Below are 14,885 nucleotides of genomic sequence, written 5' to 3'. Positions count from 1 at the left end.
CGGTTGATTCCCTATATATAGTAGTTATAAAAATGCAGCAATTTCGAACAGTCTTTTACAATACTACAGAAGGCGTCGTAATTAATTTACGGTACTTATGCAGTGGTAACCTATGAGCTTCATCTTACATAAACGGCATTGTAGTTATATCTTCTTTTTAATTTTTAGTCGGCCATCTGCGTCGAAGTGACCGGAGGAACGGATCGTCCCTTTATTATTACTTTCAAGCCGTACTCGTGTGGGGATGCACCAGTGCGCATTGACAATTTGTGTGATGACCTATTCCTGAAGTTGCACCAGGAAGAGTCCGGTCAGGTGGCACTGCTGAGCCCGTACCAGTCGATGCTCTACACATGGGACGATCCAGCTAAAGAGAGGAAACTTATTTGGAATATTTACAATAATAAGGGAAAGGGATTTGTTGCTGATTTCAATCAGGATGGGTAAGTTTATGAGAATAAACACTAAAGTACATATTTATTGGATTATACTACATTATTGGATAGATTTTGAAATTATATCGTAAGTAATAATGATAATAATAATAAAAAAAAAATAATATCTCCAAGTTACAGTTTTTATTAAGTACAAATACCTAAAGTTACTATTTCTGTGTTTCATGAGAGATTCTGAATATTTACCAGAGGGAGACTTTGTACAAAAGTCGATTGCTTGGGTTTCTCTGTCCCATTCGTGTTTCTACAGTGAAGCAGCTGTGTTTGCGTGGTTGTGTTTCGGTTTGAAAGGTGGGCTATGGCGTGAATTTACTGGTTACAGTGGAATAACATCTGAGTCCTCAGGAATGTATAAAAAAAAATTAATTAAGGCATGTAGATTTTGTTCCACAGAAAAGATCGACTTTAATTGTGACAAAACCAGTTGTTGTGATTTGAAAATCAAACAGCCGAACAGATTTTGATTATATTTCAAAAGTTATGGATGCAGTCTAAAAGTATGCCCTTTCAAAAAAAAAGAAAGGGTTTTCCAAATCGGTTTATAATTATCGGAGTTCTAAAGTAATAAATATTAAAAAAATACAACAGAATTGAGGGTTCCTCCTTTTTTAAATCGGTTGAAACAAAGTAGAATATTATAATTTTTACACTGATATATTGTTTTAGTTTCGGAGAAGAAAAAGTCAGTTTCCACTCTGTGAAACATTCAACTCTGGTTGCGACGAGTAGCGTCACATCCAAATTGTCATCAACCCTCAAAAGACTGACTCCAAAGTCCCCTGAACCTTGTTCCTCCAGCAGCGATGACTCAGACAGTTCAGATATGCCAGAAACTCACTCTAAAACGAAGAAAATGAGGAAAGATAAAGTTATAGTATACTGGATATCTTATATGGATGGATATCAAAGAGTTTTCGCATTGGCTCAAGATGAAAGGATAGCATATCAGTACAGAATGAGAATAAATTCAGAAAGGAGTAACTATGAGGTCTACATGTCCTTGGCTGGGGTCAGCCTGTCAGTTTGCGTACAAACAAACACTGGCGTTAAAGAATTGGCATATGTGAGCGTAACCGATTCATTACCGAGATGGGAAGTACACGTTAGCTGCAAATGGAAACAGCTGTCGCCTGATCTAACAGCGTGGATAGAGGACAAATATCAGACAGAACAGAAAAAATGCCAATTGAAAGAATACATTCATATAGACTTGGAAAAAATGCAAATGACTAAACCATTCTTTTCCGAACTGCGACGAACGTATAATCCAGGTATATGGTTGCAATTCCGCAAGTCAGACACTTATACATATTGCCATTTGAAGGTACAAAGGCTTCAAATAGACAACCAGTTGAATGACGCTGTGTTTCCCAGTGTACTATACCCTGCGCCTTTGCCCGCTGAATTGAGAACGAGCAGAGACTTGAAATCCTGTATAGAGATTGTTTCCCTCAAACAACACAGGCCAACTCTTAACCAGGACATTTATAAGTATTTAAAAGTACTCGTACGAGATTATTGTATAAATTTGGATAGAGGGTTTGTAAACCATGTTTTTGATATTTTAAATCATTGGAAGATTGAAGAAAAGCCCGCAGTGCGGCTGCGTGCTGACCTCGCATTAGTTCATATGCCTTTACCGATCATTGCGTTGAAGAGTCAGACGAATGTACAAAGAAATGTTATATTTGAATATGTCCACTTGTCTCCCATAAAATTGGTGCTGAGTTTGTCGTCAAGGGGCTACTTGGCTGAGAACACGAACAGTCCAAGTAGGGCTCGCTTCGGCAACAAGAAAGAAAATCGGCCTAAATTATTCAACAGCGATCTTCTAGAGTATTTGTTCAATTCTTGGGGTTCTTCCCTGTGTGATATGAAGGACGTGGAAATAAGGTACGAAATCATATATCTTGCACAAATATTTATTATTTTTTTAAGAGTATTATAAGAATTAGGAGGATGCAATTAAATATCCAGTGTGCTGACGATAAATACATGTATGCAATACCCGAAACATCTCTCGTGTGTTGTCCATATTTTAGGTATAAAAAAATTAAGCTATCTCTCAAGCTGAGAAATAGTTTGCAAGCAAGCTGTTTCGCAGTGGACATATATGTCGGTATTGCAAAAACACTTCCCGACTATGGTTTGGCATTATGTGTTAATTTTCCAGGATGAGTTACATGGAAGTCCGAAATGCTCCCATAACAATATCGGCGCTATTGGACAACGCGTCTCGCCACTATTGGATGCAGTTAGTGCAGCAGTTCTACGTACTCGTTCTGGGCCTCAACATCCTCGGAAACCCTTATAGTCAACTGGGTGACTTCGCCAAGGCATTAAAGAATTATTACGAGCCATGTTTGGTATGAAATAAAAATGTATATAGTTATTATTGTAGAGAAGAGAGAGAGAGAGAGAGAGAGAGAGAGAGAGATAGAGATGTTTATAAAATGTTATTGCAAGTACTAGAATAAAACACGTTAGTTATTTTTAAAACCAAGTTATGAATAATTTACCAACTACAGTTAGTTTATGGGCCAAATAAATAATATACATAGGCATAGGAAGGCATACATTCTTAAGATCATATGATAAATATAATGCGTGAGTTACCATGAGGGTTTTACAGTTGTAAGAGTACTCTGTCATGTATAAATCTTAGGGTACGATAATGGGTCGTCGGGTGCTGGATGTAGCAAGTAAGCTGGCGTACAGCGCTGCAGCGCTGCTAGGCCAGCGAGCTAGCTCTGACACGGCGAGCGCCGTGTTCGACGACGTGCCTCGGACTAAGATCAGGCGTCGCCCAGGTAAATGTATAAAAGATAAAGCTTTCTTTATTCAACTTAGAATGGCAAACAGGCTGATGGCCCACCTGATGGAAAGTGGTAACCGTCACCTAAAGACTAAGTTAAAAAAGGGATTTAACGATCTTTTTTACCAGTTATAGACTTTGCACAAAGTCCATTGCAAGAGAACGCGAGGGAAAATATACCTTCAGATTTGACTGGCAAGGTAGTGAAACTACTAGGAACTGTGACTCAAGATCTTCATGACACTAGGATTGGTACAAGCGAGTGATACTCAAATGTTGCAAGTGTTCATAAAGTGCAGGTGACCGCTTACCATCAGGTAGAGCGAATTTTTCTTTTGTTTTTTATTTGAAAGAGAGCAAACGAACTTAATAGTCGATTTAACTATCCACTACTGATCAAGCCTCCCCCTTGAGGGGGGCGGGGTCTTGCAAATAGTTGCAATGCTTGGTAGGTGGATTGGCAACCGCAGTTAGGCTTTCGACATATTTTGCGCTGGGGCTGCTGTCTATCCCGCGACCATTCTCTTAGTCGCCTCTTATCACACCCACGGGAAAGAAAGGGGTGACTATGCTAAGACCACACGGGTATTTATTATTACTATTTCCAATTATTATATTAATTCTAGTATTTTCAATGTTATTAAAATTAATTTTTATTTGTTTTTCGCTTCATAGGTGAAGATGAATCGATAAAGAACGACCTACCTGAGCCAGTGGTGGAGGCAGACCGCGGGAACCCGACCAGTGTGGCGCTAGCACTCACCGGTCTCATAGCACGGCCCAGTTTCGGTAAGTACCTTAACGTCTTGCCTGCTTTCTTTATACCTGATTGGATCTGTATTATGTGTTGTAGTTGTTGAGTGCTCGAGCAAACATCGAGGTGAAGTAAATGCAGCATCAGCAACATGACCTGAGCTATGATAAATTATAATAACGTATTCTTCTTTGGTTTTAAAAATATTTAATATTAAATATATTACATATACATAAGGGCGGGTATTATATAGAAATATCTATATATTATAGTTACAATATCTATACATATATTGAACCAATAACATATATATTAGATATCGGTTAACCAATATATAACGTCTAAAAGAAGAAGCCGCTCTTTATGAATATATAGGTAGATATCGGACTGGTATTGTCGATATTGTAATAGGTGGTCATCAATGTCTAGAAGAACTCAATATATAGGTATCAGATATTACTCATCCGTACATATATGTACAACATGTTTTAGTTTTTTTTTTTTTTATAATGGCTGGTAATGGAATGGTAACCTCATCCGCGCTATCGGTATACACCGGCGGGGCACCAGTGAAGGAAGATAGGTGAGGATGGAGTAGGTCAGTTAGGCATCGTGACGAATTCAACAAGAATTGTTCACGATGGTTTCCAGGGGAACCACGTGGAGGTCGACCTAATAGGGCATATTGCTAGCAATGGGGCTGTCAAACTCCATTGCTAACAATCCCTCTCCCCCCAACATGCTTTAGTTTGGATTTTATTTATAAAATTTCTTGCGTTTGTTGCACGCAAGACATACTATTATTACAATATTCAATGCTTGATGTTTGCTCGTAAAATGAATGGAATGAAATAACGTAGGTTTTAGCAGGTTGAAAAGTTTTTTGAGTAAATGTATGTTTTTTCTATGCATTATTTTATATTTGTAGGTAGGTATTGATTGCTGGTTATGTTTCTGGTGAGACAATACTCACCAAAGTTTATTATATACATATATCAACTTTATAATATAATTGAATTTTTTATTAGTTAAAAAAACGCGCAAAAAAACAACAACAAAGCGCCTGCGCGACCTGCGCGCGCATCTTTCGAGTGAGTCCCGTGACCAAGCGCCATGTTATAAATATATATATATATATATATATATATATATAACAAAATGTTAGTCTGCTTGTTTTTAACTAATAAAAAATTCAATTATATTATAAAATTTATATATGTATATAATAAATATTGGTGAGTATTATCTCAGCACATGTTTATGGATGATACTGAATGCTCGATAAATGTTATTTTCCAACTTTATTCTTATTATTATCTTTAATAGATTCTTCATAATTAAATGATAGTGTTCTCGGCATGTCTTCTTTTTATATTTGACTTTAACTAAAAATAGTTTCATTGTATGTGTCAATCTAAAACATTTTAACCTCATTATGTTTACTATTTTTAGCTAAAATTAATCTTTTTCCATTTAAGAAAAGTATAAATTTGATAATTTTTATGTATATGTGGTGTAGGTGTCGTAAGAGACGACTAAGGGAGGGCGAATGAACATCTTCAAAGACTAACTGCGCTTGCCAATCCGCCTGTCAATTGTAGCAACTACTGGCAAAACCCCCAAGGGGGAAGCTTATGTTCAGCAGTGGATAGTTAAAAGCAGATATGACGATATATATATATTTCTGATGGTAAATGGTCACTACAGTCTACTTTCCTGAAAATGCATCATTCGCGTGTTACTGAACTATAAAAACCTACCCATAAATTCATTAATTCAACAAAGGTTAACGTCATTAAAATGGTGGAATTTCATAGTAGAATTTGTACCTACTATTTGTGAGCTAATTCATAAAGAAAAGATTTAAAATAGATAGAATAGTTAGACAGATAAAAATAATTATTAAGTTTTGGTTAGAAGTGGTAAACATATTTTACTTAGATACATGACATGTCATGTTTATGTACTCATTAACAATGTTTCTGGTTTGCCCTCGACGTGCGTGTGCGCAGAAGATGATTGTATTAATGTTCGCCGTGAGTATATTGCATGATACAATAAATTGCCTTTTTCTCTTCTTTTTGTCTTATATGAAGTTTTCTTAGAATATTCAACACTTAGAGAAATAGCTAACATTAATTTATATTTTATTGTTAAGCTTCGTAAGTACACATTTTAATGTAATAAATAATCACCAGTAAGAGTCCCGGATGGACTCGGAAACTAGTTGAGCTTTTTCCACCAAATTACACGTAAAAACGCACTTGTATTTTTCTAAAAATTGTTATAAAAATAATAAATTCCTGACCTGTTACGTTGTTCAAGTTTTATTCAATTTATTTTATTTCTTGAGTTATCCATTTTATTCAATTGAATGCACGAAAGAAAAAAACTGTCTTATAACGATTTGTAAAAGAATACATGTATATATTATGTATTTTACCAGAGGGAGACTTTGTATAAAAGTCGTTTGCATGGGCATTCGTGTTTCAACCGTAAAGCAGTTGTATTTATATGGCTGTGTTTCGGTTTGAAGGGTGGGATATAGCAGTGAATTTACTGGGTACAGAGGAATAACACCTGAGTCCTCAGGAATGGCAACGCATATGGGGTAATTATAACACATACGACCTGCCTATTTATCTAAACCTCTCCGTTTATATTGCATGCATTTTAGGTAATTCACAATAAATTTTATTATAATCGTATTAGTAGGAATTTTCAGTATTCCCCCCCCCCCCATAATAACAGTTCCGTTTTTCCAAAGGTTAACTGGGAGAAAATGCTTATATAGCATAAAGTCAGCCTTTTGTGCCAAACGTTTTTTTAGTAATTATTGTATATTAAGTAATAAAAAATAAATAGATTTTTACACTTTACAGATATGTGTCGCGATGCGGCTCGCTCGTCGCTTTCACGCCAACTCGGACTCCACAACGCTGAGAATACGCTCAAAGCGTGCGTGGAACGGAGTGGAGGACGTCTTGTGGCACGCAGCCGCCTGCCCAGACACTGTCCGTCTGCCGATGTATGTTTTTTTCTTTTTAATACATTATAATGGTAACCCTTCCTGCACTATCGGGTCACCAGTGGTAAGACGGTAAGTGACGATGAAGCAGGTCAGTTAGTCCATCGTGACAAATTCACTAATGAATCAATCACGATGGTTTCCAGGGGGAACCGCGAGGAGGTCGACCTGATGGGGTATATTGCTAGTAATAGGATTGCTAATCCCTGTTACTAACAATCTCTTTCCCCCCTGCTGTAGTATGTACACTTCGGTATCTATTTACACAAATAAACATAATGATAGTGGATAAAGTAAGACTTCATTATCCACTATTGAGGAATGACCTTCTTAAACTGCCATTATTAATGCCCTTCCTCTTGTATTAATTGCAAGTCGTCAAGTTTTCGTTTAATCTGATTTATTTATTATGCTAAAATTAATATTTTTATATAAAAAAATATATATAATTATTTTATGTATTTATCTTCATTATACCTTGTTGTGTCGTATATGTTATACAATAAATAATATATTATTATATTCATATATAATACTGATATCATCTATAAAGTCCAGTTAATAGTGTCTTATAATAGATTTAATCCTCTCTCTCGAGTGCTACCTATCGAGTGGTGGTCCCACTGAAAAACAGCGCTGCAGCTTAAGCTGCCATTGCGTGGGTACCATTTCAGCTACTACCAAGGAATTGTTATTTTAATGCATAAAGTTCTCATTAATATGTTATGTTTTGTAGCTGAATAAAACTTCCAATAATTCCTTTACAAACATTAAATAAAATGAATTTTTTTTATACAACTTGGAATGGCAAACAAGCTGACGGCCCACCTGATGGAAAGTGGTAACCGTCGCCTATAAATATGAGCAGTACCATGCACATAACGGAATATACTGTTTCGCCCATGATACCCCCCATGCGTTGCCATTCCTGAGGACTCAGGTGTTATTCCTCTGTATCCTGTAAATTAACGCCATATCGCTTCAAACCGAAACACAGCCATGCAAACACAACTGCTTCACGGTTGAAACACGAATGGGACAGAGGTACTCAAGCAATCGACTTTTGTACAAAGTCTCCCTCTGGTGAAATTGTTATACGTCCACTTGTCTAGGTTGTGGTAATGAAAAGAATACTAAGTAGTATATACTAGATATGACAGCGCTGTTGATTGTGTGAGTTGGTCCTTCGAGCCGGATATGATGTTAGCGTGTTCGGGCAGGGCGTGCGGCCGTACTCGCTGCACGCGGCGTTGGGCGCGGCGCTGCTGGGGCTGCTGGCGCGTGGCCACTACGCCGACACCGACGCGTACGTGGCGCACGCGCACCTCGCGCGCGCCTCGCACTACACGCTGCTCGTCTCCACGCAGTGAGTACTGGCGATTGGCAGCTGCCGAGGGTAGAGCTAGAGCTGCTATAGGATACACTTCATGTTGTTCCGAAAATTAAAATTTTCTCTTAAACAGTAGACCATAACAATAACTTATGCACGTCTCCCAACTGGAGAGTCGGGAGACGTGCTTTCTTCAGTCTTTTCCCCAAAGAAGAAAATTATTAAAACGACGATCAGATGACCACTACACAGTTTTATTTCGAATATTCCTCTATTTATTCACGATTATGTTGTCCTTTGTTATATACGTAGCATGCCCTTTCTATTTAAATGCCACGGCTAGATACTGATTTCAAAATTTTTACTCATTGGTCGCATTGTCGGACGTGTTTTATTATTTTCACATAAAAAATATCTAAAATGTTACATCAGTATACACGAAACTGTTTCTCGTTAAACAACATCAATCTGACATCTGTCTAGTCCTTCGAGCCGGATAATGTCTTAAGAATGCATATACCACCTTCCATTCTCTCAGTCTATTCCAGTCATCAGTTCAGGTGCAATGCGTAAAGTTCACTGTCGTATTTAAGATTATTTTCAAGGGGTTAGAGGGGTGGGCTTGACACCTAAAAATATACAATATATACTCTCAGACATCTTTTTTCGCACAGTTAAAAGATCTCATAGTTAAAAAATCTACTCGTATCTTTAGATGGACACTAGATGATTTTCCCCTCCCTGTCCTCCTTCTTAAATACGCCTTTAGTGAACTTACCCCATCCATGTTACAGACACGTATTCATGGTGCGAGCTGGTGGCAATGGCTCGTGGCACATCGAGTGGGTGGTTAAATTGGACGACGTGATCGGCGTGCCACTTGTACGCGGTGACAAGCTCATATTGAATATTAAACAGGTAAGGTACCAAAGGGAGACTTTGTACAAAAGTCGATTGCTTAGGTACCTCTGTCTTATTCGTGATTCAACCGTAAAGTAGCTGTGTTTGCATGGCTGTATTTCGGCTTGAAGGGTGGGACATGGCGTGAATTTACAGGGTACAGAGGAATAATACCTGAGTGCTCAGGAATGGCAACGCAGGGGCGGTATCATGGAGGAAACAGTATACTCTGTTATGTCCATAGTACTGCTCATATCTATAGGGTTACCACTTTCTATCAGGTGGGCTGTCAGCTTGTTTGCCATTTTAAGTTGTATAAAAAAAATCCTTGCCATCTTTGATAAAATCTTTGTGTCCCACAAAAAAGAACCGTTTTCAACTTCAGCAACAAAGTCAGTTATTTTGATGTAAAAATTAAGGTACTGAACTTTATTAATTTTTTTATAGTACCAATCTGTAAGTATATCTTTTCAGATTAAAAAGAATTATCCAAATCGATTTTGAACTAACGGAGTTATGAGGTAACAAACATAAAAAAATACAACCGAAATGAGAATCTTTTTTATTTTGAAGTCGGTTGACAAATGTGAATATCTTATAATGATATTTATAGCAATTAGTATAGTGTGGGTGGGGGAAAGGGATTGTTAGTAATGGAGACCGAGAATCCTATTGCTAGCAATATACCCAACCAGGTCGACCTTCTCGTGGTTCTCCCTGGAAACTATCATGGTTAATTCCTAATGAATTCATCATGATGGGCTAACTGGCCTGTTTTCATTCTCATCTATCACCCTTCACTGGTGCTCCGCCAGCGTATCCCGTTAGCGCAGGCGGGGTTACCATACCATTTTCACCCATCAAAAAAAAAATAAAAAATATAGCGTGGATGGGTATATACAACAGTGAATAGTTAAAAGCTGATATGATGATGATTATGATGATTTTAAGTGTTAAAAAAATAAAAGATATCACTTTTATTAATTATATATATATATATATATATATATATATATATATATATATATATATATATATATATATATATATATATATATATTGATTTTCTGATTTTTTAGGATGAAATGGTGAGCTACTTCTCAACGGACGAGAAGATAATAGAGATCTCCGATCCTGAAGTTCTGGCGTGGCTGCAGGCCAAGATAGAGTGCGCCCTTATCCTAGCATTAGAGGACAAACGATGCTCTGAATAGTAAACACTCAATTTACACATAAAAAGGCCTAGATTATTCATTGTTGCATTACGAGAATGCTTGTTTCATCACCTCGAGTGAAGTTATTGATAAATGTACTAAATTGTTTTGGTAAAGGAATAATGCTGTGTTTTACACTGGGGTAATATCAGTATCGCTCCAATATTTATATATTGGATTCCTCTGGACATCAACGGCGGAGTAAAATATCATCGCCCATTTTGATATCGCCCATATTAATCGGATATTGATTTCAATCCGATTCTTCATTTTTACATTACATATTGGATAACCGATAAATCCGTTACTGGGCCAATATATAGATGCAATATATAGATATTGCGATATATTACCCACCACTATTTTACACAGCTGTCAATATTTAATCAAATCCTCTTCACGGGATAGATAAAGAAAGCGCAAAGTACTGAATTTTTGAAATATTTACATTAATGTATGTTTGACGTTTGTTCACTATCGGGGAATAGAGACTGATTTACGGCGCCCGGTGTTTATATTACGTCAAATTATGCCAAATGAAAGTTGTAAGTGTACGTTTGTCTATCCCGTCCAGGGTAATATATCTACTTATAAATAATAACGTACCATAAAGTATGGGATGGTATCATGAAGTGATCACCCAAATATCTCCACGAGGTATATATCTTATCTTATTGTATCTTAGTCTATTTCTTCATAACGCTTTATACACAGCCAAATAATCAGCAACGAAGTGAAAATTGCAGATCAAAGAATCGTATCATTGATTTGTTTAGACTAGATATTGAAACATTTTTTAAATAGCTATAGGCGAATACTAGTTTATCGTTGAATAAAAACCAAAAACAAGCTTGATAAGTAATAGAAAATAAAGTATAGCTAGTTAGTCTTCAGGCTGCAGCTGAAAATCAGTGATTTGCTTTTAAGCAAAGCTATCACTGAGCTGTAGCCTATTTGGGTCTCCGCGACACACATGGCGAAAATATATTTTTGTATTTTATCTTGTGTTTAATATTAAAAAACAAAATGTAATTAATTTGATTGTAAAATTTCAGTTGTTAATTTACGTGTACTCAAATAATGTGTTTATTTATCTAACACTAGCAGATATACTTTTAAATATTTTATATCTAAATTCATTGGAGTGAGGACGTAGCTAGGATTTTGTTCAGGAAACAAAGCAAATAGGAAACCTGATAATGGCGATTGCAAATATGTTTAATATTGAAGAAAAAATATAACCGCGCGAAGTGAATTTGGATTAAATATGAAAATGTGTTAGGTTTGTTGATGCATTTGCGCGCTTCTGCCTCCATTTGTATGGCTACGCTCATATATTGGGGTATCTAGATAGAAGTTAAAAAATTCTAATTGTTTCAATTCAAACAGACATCTTTCTTTATGTTTATCAATGAACAGAAGCATGATTACATATACTTTTAACTTAGATTATATAGATAGAGTATCGAACCTCAAAAACGGGTCAACTTTTTGTCAGCTAATTGTCAAATTAGTTGACTCGTTTTTTTTGTCAGTGTTCTATATGCTTACGCATAAAATGTACCTTGACGTATTATTTAATAAATAAAATAAGCGTTTACGCATTAAAAAGATGTCGAAATTATAACACAAAAATTAATATAGAAGTTCTAAAGGAATAATAACTATTTATCACGCAAAATTGTATGAAAAACTAAACCCGTCATTCTCGAAGCGTTTGTATGGAGACACTCTATCTATATAATCTAAGACTTTTAACTATTTATTTTATTTTCTCATGCGCTAAGTATAATGCACCTTTATTTGATGTGATTCTATCTTGATTCTTGTAGAGCTATTCTGTAAACGAAAACTGAATTTTCACTAGCAATTCCACGAATGATTTACACTTGGTATTATGTGAACAAATGAAGCACCATTTTGTCAAGATGGCGTCGAAGTGAACTGAAATTAGGTATTCACTTTACATTTTAAAACTTTTGCCACTTCACTTATGATTCCCAAAACTCACAGATTCAAAATTACAGAGTGCAGAGACATAACACCTTGGACGCATGAGGGCGCAAGGGCGAAATAGTATACTCTGTTATGTCTATGGTACTGTTCATGTCTATAAGCGACGGTTGCCACTTTCCACCAGGTGGGCCGTCAGCTTGTTTGCCATTCTAAGTTGCATAAAAAAAAGTATAAAATTTAGATAAAGTGAACACTTAGGTGAAGCGAGTTGCTAATTAAGTGCGAATCTTTACAGAATAAAAACTTTGTTCAATGTATTCGTAAATTATAAATACTATATAAGTAGGGTTGCCATCTCTAAAATTTGACAACCAGGACAAGACGCGTGAAAACCCCGGATTTTAGAGGCCACAACCTGGACATATCAACAGGTTTTTTTTAAACAGTGTAATGAAAAATAGTGTGACGGGAGGGCCGGGGGTCGGTAAATTTAGCGAGTCAGTTCGTCGCTTGATCGCAGCGTACGGGCACAATGTATGTGTCAAGAGCAGCCCAAAAAGCTCCTCGGATGCCCTCTAAACTAGGATACATCCGGGGAAACCCAGACGGATGGCAACCCTGTATATAACCTATGTTAGCATTAGTAAATGAGCTACCGTCTATCAGTTTGTATAACACAGTATTGTGGTACATATCAGCTCAGACTATGTTTAGACAATAAATATTTTCAGTTATTCTCGGTCTACTGTTGCATATTGTCTTGAATTATATGCCGGCAAGAACGCGATTCACTTTTGAATAACAATTTTATACGTACGTAATTTAATATTTTACTTTAAAAATAGAGAAAAAATACAGGAGTAAACTCGGTTAGTCGTAAAAAGAATCATTGAAATTAACGAAAATATCACGTAATGTACAGGCCATAAAAAGGATATAGGTGAATTAATTGGCTCCTTTTGAAAGTGATAAACAAGCTTTGGCATCTTTAAGATTATTTTTATGGGGCATAGCCCCTTAAAAGGTACATAATGTACCCTCAGCTCCTGTTTATGTTCTTGCGCAAAGCAGAAAATTCCGCCCGCTTCCTAGGGTGGGCACCAGATTATTCTGAGGTGGGCACAGCCACTCGCTCTTTATGTATTTGAGAGGGAAACTATATGTCTATGAATAAAATTGTTTGTAAACATTTTAGAACTATGCCACTTTGAATGTCTGTACTTATTAATGTATGAAGTATGTATTGTTCTTTATTCAAATTATTTAAAAAAAATGGCCGCTTGTAATCCGTGCTGCCTGCCATTAATGAAAATAATAAACAAAAGAAAGCATGATAATTATGTAATTTAGTATTAGCAAAGAAAAAAAAACATAATGCTTAGATATTTTATAGTTTTTTAAAAATAGATTTATGTGTATGATTTTAAATATATCGACCAATTCTAGTCAAATTAATCAAGCTTTATGTCGCTAATATAAGTTTAGAAAGTGTAATTACAAAATGCAATATGAGAACGCCCTCAAAAGTTACTAGGTCAGTGTTTTTAAACCTTCGGATGGCTTACAACTGAGTATTCGCATGAATTTACTTTCGAGGGGTTTGCAGGCTGAATGGAGTGATTTTTCATTTACAATTTTTTTGTGACATAAATGGAATGATAAAACATGCAGTATTTGTGCATGTTTTGGCGGGGCACCAGTGAGTATGACAAATAAGGATGAAGTCAAGTCAACTGACCTGAGTTCCTGATGAATTTGTCTCGATGGATAGCCAATTGGGCATCCATCGTGACGAATTTAAAAGTAGTTAATAGGTCACGTATGTTGGAAGGTTGGAAAACACTACTAGATAATCGCAAAATGCTATTTTATGGACAGTATTCTTATTTTTTTTTTTTACATTTCGTTGCTCTTCTATAGCCTATATACTGTACTCCAAAACGTGGTGAGATTAACAAATAACAGGCCAAGAGTACTGTCTCAGATTGGGATTGTCATAATTAGAATGGGAAAAAGATTGCTAGTAATGGGGCCATTAGTTACATTGCTAGCACTATTCCTACTATGTCAAGCCGACCTCCACGCGGTGTCCTATGGAAACCATTATAATTCATTCTTAGTGAATTCATGAGGTTAGACCAACCAACCTGCTTTTATACTCGCCTATCATCTTTCACTTCATTCTTTTGTCATTCAAAAAGACATAATTAGGTATGTTAATAATGTTCAATATTTAATATCCATCACTGGAATTGGTGTACACTTGTCGATTATACATTAAATATTTACCTACATCGAAGCATGTTAATCATTGAAGGTAATTGAATGTTTTATAAAAGAAAATAAAAGTTATATTCAAGTATATTATTAGTTTTATTCTCATAATTCAACAAGAGGGTAGAATGAAATCTATTACCATTTTTAAACAAGGAC

At 36.1% G+C, this 14,885-nt stretch overlaps 1 protein-coding gene across 4 annotated transcripts in view; it reads left to right on the top strand.

Moving 5' to 3' along the window:
• Window positions 1-14,814, top strand: part of LOC113509831 (intermembrane lipid transfer protein VPS13A-like) — a 64,118-nt gene extending 49,304 nt beyond the window's left edge. For 2 of the 4 annotated variants that reach the window (XM_031910848.2, XM_031910847.2), the window contains exons 44-53: window positions 169-443; window positions 1,122-2,348; window positions 2,629-2,821; window positions 3,121-3,265; window positions 3,946-4,059; window positions 6,037-6,060; window positions 6,907-7,052; window positions 8,273-8,418; window positions 9,177-9,300; window positions 10,362-14,814. In XM_031910848.2, the coding sequence (XP_031766708.2) occupies window positions 169-443; window positions 1,122-2,348; window positions 2,629-2,821; window positions 3,121-3,265; window positions 3,946-4,059; window positions 6,037-6,060; window positions 6,907-7,052; window positions 8,273-8,418; window positions 9,177-9,300; window positions 10,362-10,496 (2,529 nt within the window). In that variant the 3' untranslated portion in view covers window positions 10,497-14,814. Of the gene's footprint in view, window positions 1-168; window positions 444-1,121; window positions 2,349-2,628; window positions 2,822-3,120; window positions 3,266-3,945; window positions 4,060-6,036; window positions 6,061-6,906; window positions 7,053-8,272; window positions 8,419-9,176; window positions 9,301-10,361 lie in introns of those variants that run through there. The other 2 variants (XM_026893260.3, XR_008253282.1) reach the window with 2 other exon arrangements.
• Window positions 14,815-14,885: the final 71 nt, after the last annotated feature.

This window comes from Galleria mellonella, unplaced genomic scaffold (assembly GCF_026898425.1).
Source record: "Galleria mellonella isolate WM207_F2 unplaced genomic scaffold, CSIRO_AGI_GalMel_v1 utg54, whole genome shotgun sequence".
Taxonomy (NCBI): domain Eukaryota; kingdom Metazoa; phylum Arthropoda; class Insecta; order Lepidoptera; family Pyralidae; genus Galleria; species Galleria mellonella.
Note: the sequence above shows the minus strand (reverse complement) of the source record. Positions and strands in the feature narration are given on the sequence as shown.